Source organism: Gracilinanus agilis, chromosome 3 (genome assembly GCF_016433145.1).
Source record: "Gracilinanus agilis isolate LMUSP501 chromosome 3, AgileGrace, whole genome shotgun sequence".
In the NCBI taxonomy this organism is placed as follows: domain Eukaryota; kingdom Metazoa; phylum Chordata; class Mammalia; order Didelphimorphia; family Didelphidae; genus Gracilinanus; species Gracilinanus agilis.
Window position 1 is genome coordinate 134687085 of NC_058132.1, and position 6000 is coordinate 134693084.

The following is a 6000-nucleotide window of genomic DNA, read 5'->3' on the forward strand; positions in this document are numbered from 1 at the left end:
ATGATGTTTGTAACGATAAGTCTGAGTCATCAAGAAAAGGCTTGATAGTGTTTTTCAGTAGCTTTAAAAAAGAGGCAGGAAAACAGTTGTGGCAAGTCTAAAAAAAAAGTCTCCATTTTGGAATGCCTCTGAAGAGTCATAAAGCTTGTAGATAAGAGATTGTCTCTGTTATTACACATGATTCTTCCTGCCTTGTATCCCAATTTATCCCCATTTTATAGAATTATTCTATGCCAAAATTTATGCTAGAAACACTGAGCCCTGTATTACATGGATTCTCACTAGTCAATCCTTGAAGCCTCCACTACCTTTGACATCAGAGATGAGAAACCAATGAGAGAGCTAAAAATGTCAAACCTCCCTGTAAAACTCCTGGTTTTTCCTCTGTATTACTGACCACATTTAAGCCAAGGACCCAGGCAACCCATTCACTGAAGTAGGAGTAGTTGGTAGAAGGTCTTCCAGTGAAAGTGGTGCAGTAGAAAGAATGTTGGACCTAGATTCAAGGAGACCCAAGTTCTAATCTGACCCTGGACACGTAACTAGATGTATGAGCCTAAGCAAGGCATTAAACCTCAGTCTCCCCAAGTTTCCTTATTTGTAAAACAGGGATAAACAATATCTACCAATGGGTTGTTGTGAGGACAAAATGAAGTAATATTTGTAAAGTATTTTGCAAATCACAAAGTGCTATAAAATACTTAATAATAATGATAATAGCTGGATGTGCCAGGTTTCGTGTGCTGCCTTTCACTGAACTATCAGTGACCCTTCCTTCATTTCTCTGCTGGAGCTTGAAAACCATAAGGTTTGAAACTAGAAAAATGAAAAAAAAAGAATGCTGGATAAACTGAAGATACAGTTTTGAGCTTAGTTCTGTTTTTGCATCTATAGGTATAGTGAGTATATTCTCATCCACCCCTTGTATATTTAAGCTTTGCCAATCACCATAAGGCACAGATGTGGAGGTTTTAGACATTATTAAATACTGAATACCTAATCAAAATACATTGTACATGTCAATAATTAGCAATTATACCATTGAAATAATGCTTCCAAAGGTCACCAGTATCATTCTTTTAAAGAAATTTTTCCAACTAGTTCCACTGCTTTTAGACTTTTTTTTGGAACTCTCCATCATGCTTTCCTTCTCCAATAAAATCATCGCCAGAAAATCTCATAATGCTTCAAGGATTCCATTTGCCTGATAAATCTCATTAGCACCCTCTGCCCCTCTGGATTGGAATCTCAGGACAGTTTTCTCCCTGTTTTCCAAAAGTTATACTTGATTTTGACTTATTCAGAAGCCTCCATCATGGCATCCTTTTCCTCTTTCCTTTTTGGCTTCCTTTTGTGTGTTTGTGTTCAGCAATTAGATTGTAAGCATCTTGAGGGCAGTTTTATTTGTATTCGTTTCCCCAAGACTCAGCACAGTGTCTGCCTGGCCCATAGCAGGTGTCTAATAATGGTTTATTGATTGTAAAGAGAAGGGAAACACGCTTCATCATGGGTCCTCTGAAACTGAGACTGGTCATTGCATCGATCAGAATTCTTAAGTGTTTTAAAGTTGTTTCTTTTTATAGTTTAGTCTTTATTGTAAAAATCATTCTTGCTTTGATTCCTTTATCTGGCATCAGTATGTACAATTCTTCCACTACCACCAGTAACTTTCTCATTGCTAAGTTCAGTGGTATCCTTTCAGTCTTCATTTCTTTGACCTCTCTGCAGCATTTCATAAAGTTGACCACTTCCCACTTCTTCACATACTTTATCTCATCAGTTTCCATGACATAATGCTCTCTCTAATCTTGATTTTTCACAGGATCACAGGATTTAGAGTTAAAAGGGATTTAAGAGATCATCTCATTTTCCAAGAATCTTGGAACCTGAGAGTTGGAAGACTGCTCAGAGGTTATATAATCTCACCCACAGGGAGAGACCTTCTTCCAAATCAAATGAGAAAATATTTTAATATTCTTATTCCCAGCTGAAATCCAACTATTAATGCTACTCTTTGGTCATTTAAACAGTTTTAAATCCACAGAATTATACTATTTTATTGTTTATGCTATTCCATTTTATCTATGAAAACAGCATGAAATGTCAAAGGTTTAACTGAAATATAGGTAAACTTACATGGTTTTCTCTATGTAATGCAAATTTGGAAAATTCACAGAGTGTGTTGGAGGGCATCTTGATTCATAAAAAACCATGGAGCTAGCTTTCAGGAGTCACAATGATGTGGGAAAGTACTTTGGAGAGACTTTGGAGTTGCCTAGACTAGAGCACTCATTCTGTAACTGGTTGTAGTCTGGTAGCCACATGGTGAATAAGGAGGCTGATTGACTACAAAGATATTCAAAAGGCCTTTGCTACATTCCATCATGTCTTTCTTGGTTCATTGTCAGCCTCCACTGATGGCAGAATTCCAAAGATAAGTCCTTATAAGGCCAGAGAAACAAGCCTCAGTCTTGGACCTCTGTGTTAGTTTTTTTTTTTCCTGTTCTAGAAGACAAGAGTGGAGTCTCCAACCTTGTAGATTTTTTAAAAGTCAGGAGAGCATGTCTGAGGAATCCTGTAGTTAAGGGTCCAGACCAAGTTTTGTTGTCCAGCATCACTGTCCAGAGGAACAAAGACTGACTTTTGGGAGTGACCTTCTGGACCCGGGTCAACAGAAGCTGAGATGAGCACTCCTCTATTAGTAATACAACACCATCCACTTAGTGGAACTAATATTATGTTAAGAACTGAATTAAGTTCTATGATCCCTAGACACTGAGTTGGTACAGGGGAATACATCTCTGAGGACTTGGGGGGAAATGTTTATATGTTTGTCCTCGCTATATTTTTAAAATAAAAATCATATTATAAAATGCAGTTGATATTAAGTGACTAAATGGAACTGGTACTTATACTAGCCCCTGAAGCTTGATAAGTGGTAAGTGTAGATAGTGGATGTTTTAGCTGAACAGCAGAAGAGGAGAGAAATCTCAGAAGTCTCTCAGGGTACCTTAGAATAGAGGTATCAAACATATACCCTGAGGAAGAAATCAGATTAAAAGGTAATTGGGAAACATTTAACAAAATAAATAAAATACTAAAGAACATAGATAATGTTAAATGTGGTTTTCTAAGTCCATATGCACCCCCAGGGATCTTTATGTGCCATTTAGTGAACCCTGTTTCTATTTGAATTTATCACCATTGCAGTAGACCCCTGAGAGATGTAGGTCCTTGCTTCTGAGAGAAAACTACACCTGTGTTTACTTGTCTAGTGAGCTTTATCTTAAAAATCAGATCAATCAGTTATCCTACATTGTTTTGTTCTTAAGATATAGTTTTATCTCTTTTATTTTTATATCACATTTGTAAGGGTGTTGTCAGAAGCACCCCATCCTTATTTTATTTTTGTTACATTTATTGGTGAGAACATGTCTCAAACAGACAATCAAACATGAGACTTGGACTAGGTGTGAAAGATCACTGAAAGCCTTTAGATAAAAGTCAACTGACACCAAACAGGATGTCTGTTCTGAATGACTGTGATTTAGTCACAGCTTATTGGTCCCGCATAAAGTATCAAGTTAGATGGAATCAAAGAATGCCAGAAATTAGAGTGAGTATGCCATCCTATCTAAGCCCCCTGAGAAGGAACCATAAGAGCACAAGGTCAGGAGGAGGGTCAGGGAGAGAAGTCTGAGTTGTAGAAGTTTGGTTTGAAAGATGGTGTCTTATTAATGGGAATATTAAAGACCGCACATATTCTCAACATCACATGGTACTATATTGTAATGGGAATAAGCATTTATTAAGTGTCAGTTTACAAATATTAAAAATAAACCATGTTCTAGGCAACAAAGAAATCATACATAAAATGTAAAAAGAAAAAATATTAAATGTATCATTTCTAGAATGTAACAAAATTAAAATAGTAATACATATAACAAAAGCAGAAGCTATACTCTTAATTAATATTTAATAGTAGCATCCTGATTAATTAGTAGTCAGTGAACACATCAGAAAAAGTTAAGAACTATGTGAAAGTGAATGGGATGAGAATAAAAAAATAAATTTTTTGTATTAATCAAAAAAAGCATTTTTCAGAGGAAAATCATAAGCTATACATAACAGAGTTTTAATTTAAAATAAAAAATTTAAGCCAGAAGAGAAAGGATTAATGAACTGAATGTACAAATAAAAAAATCTAGAGAACCAAGAAGTTAAACTCAAAATAAACACAAAAGAAATCTTTAAATGAAAGGAGAAAAAATGAAATAGAAAACAAAGATTACAAAAATTATGAGCAAGAATAAAAACTACTTCTTAGAAAAGACTAAAGGAATCAGTAACCTTTGGTTAATCTGATTTTTAAAAAAGAAAGCAAAATTAAATTGCCAAGAAAAAGATGAACAAGGTGAACTTACAAGAAAGAAGAAATAAAAATAATTATTAGAATAACACAAGATGCAATAAAATGTACTCAAAACTGAGTTTAAAGAAAATAGATGATTACTTACAAAAATACAAAATATTCATGTTAATAAAGCATACATTAGAGATCTTAAATAGTCCAATTAGAAAAAGAAATTGAACAAACCTTTTGGTAATTTCCCCCTCTCCCCCCAAAATTTTGTTCAAGTGAAATTTATCAGATATTTGAAAATTAGTTAATACTTATTCTCAATAACTATGAAAGAAATAATCAACCAAATCTTATTTATGAGACAAATGTAGTTATAGGCCAACATTACCTGTGTATATTAATACAGAAATTTTAACAAAATTAAAGCAAAAAGACTAAAACAATATATTAAAAAATGATTTATTCTGGTCAAGTGTTATCTTTTCTCTAATCCTGCAGAGTCTGTGGTTATTTTATAGTTAGTTGCTGTGGCTATTTGGCAGTTGCTCAGAGACTTGTTTATAAAGTAGGACACTTGGTGGTTTTGAATATTTTTAAGACTTGACACATTGCTGGATGTAGAGTTAGACTAATCTGGATTCAAATCCCCTCTAAAACACTTTTAATTATTTCAGTTTAACATCACTTAATCTTTTAGAACCTCAGTTTCCCTGTTGGCAAAATGGAATAATAACCATATTTCAATTACTAACTTGACAGCAAGGATTCTGCATTTTTAAAATATATAAAATATATTGCTGAATAGTACATAAAACAATTCCACTTACTTGATCAAACTGAGGGTCTTCTCCTCGCTGAAGAGATTTTGTCAATGGCTTTTCCTAAAAAATTAAAAAAAAGAACACAGATAAGAATTGTTATTGGGGACTATTATATTTTATAATAATAATGTTTTCTCTGCTTGCTGAGCACATGTAAAATATTGTTTTTCACTTCTATCAGTGGAAGACAAATTTTCTTCTATTTAAAAAAATAACACTAGCCCATATGCAAAATACATAAATTCTTCATTTGTTTTTCTGGCTTTATTGTATATTGGTCTGTGTACAGTGCCTGAGAATTCCAAATTCTTTTCTTCCATTCTCTGTTTATCACTCTAATTATGTCCTCCTTGAACAGAAAAAAAAGGAGGGAGAGGGAACAAGCATTTATTAAGCATCTACTCTATGTCAGACATTATGCTAAGTATATTTTAGAAATATTATCTCATTTTATCTTGGAATATAGATGCTATTATGATCTCCCTTTTACAGATGAGGAAACTGAGGAAGATAGAAAGTAAGTGATTTGCCCTGGGGCCACAGAGGTAGGTAGTTCATTTTGGAGGCTACAGTTGAACTTAGGTTTTCCTAATGGCAGGCTTAGTATTCTATCCACAATACACCTGTCTTCCTAAATAACAAATGAAAACAAAATGTAAAAAACCCAGCAAATCCTGCAGCTGCAGGTGAGGCTGGCTTTCCAATGGAAAAAGCATAGTTGTGTGTGCATTCCTCTGTGTGTGTATGCGTGCATGTGTATGTTTGAGAGAGAGAGAGAGAGAGAGAGAGAGAGAGAGAGAGAGAGAGAGAGAGAGA

The 6000-nt window shown here is 34.3% G+C and overlaps 1 protein-coding gene across 1 annotated transcript in view; it reads right to left on the reverse strand.

Annotated features, from left to right (window-relative positions):
- FRY (FRY microtubule binding protein) overlaps positions 1-6000 on the reverse strand; it is a 322040-nt gene that overhangs the window by 221573 nt on the left and 94467 nt on the right. The window contains exon 3 of the mRNA XM_044668276.1: positions 5191-5244. Within this exon, the coding sequence (XP_044524211.1) occupies positions 5191-5244 (54 nt within the window). The remainder of the gene's footprint in view (positions 1-5190; positions 5245-6000) is intronic.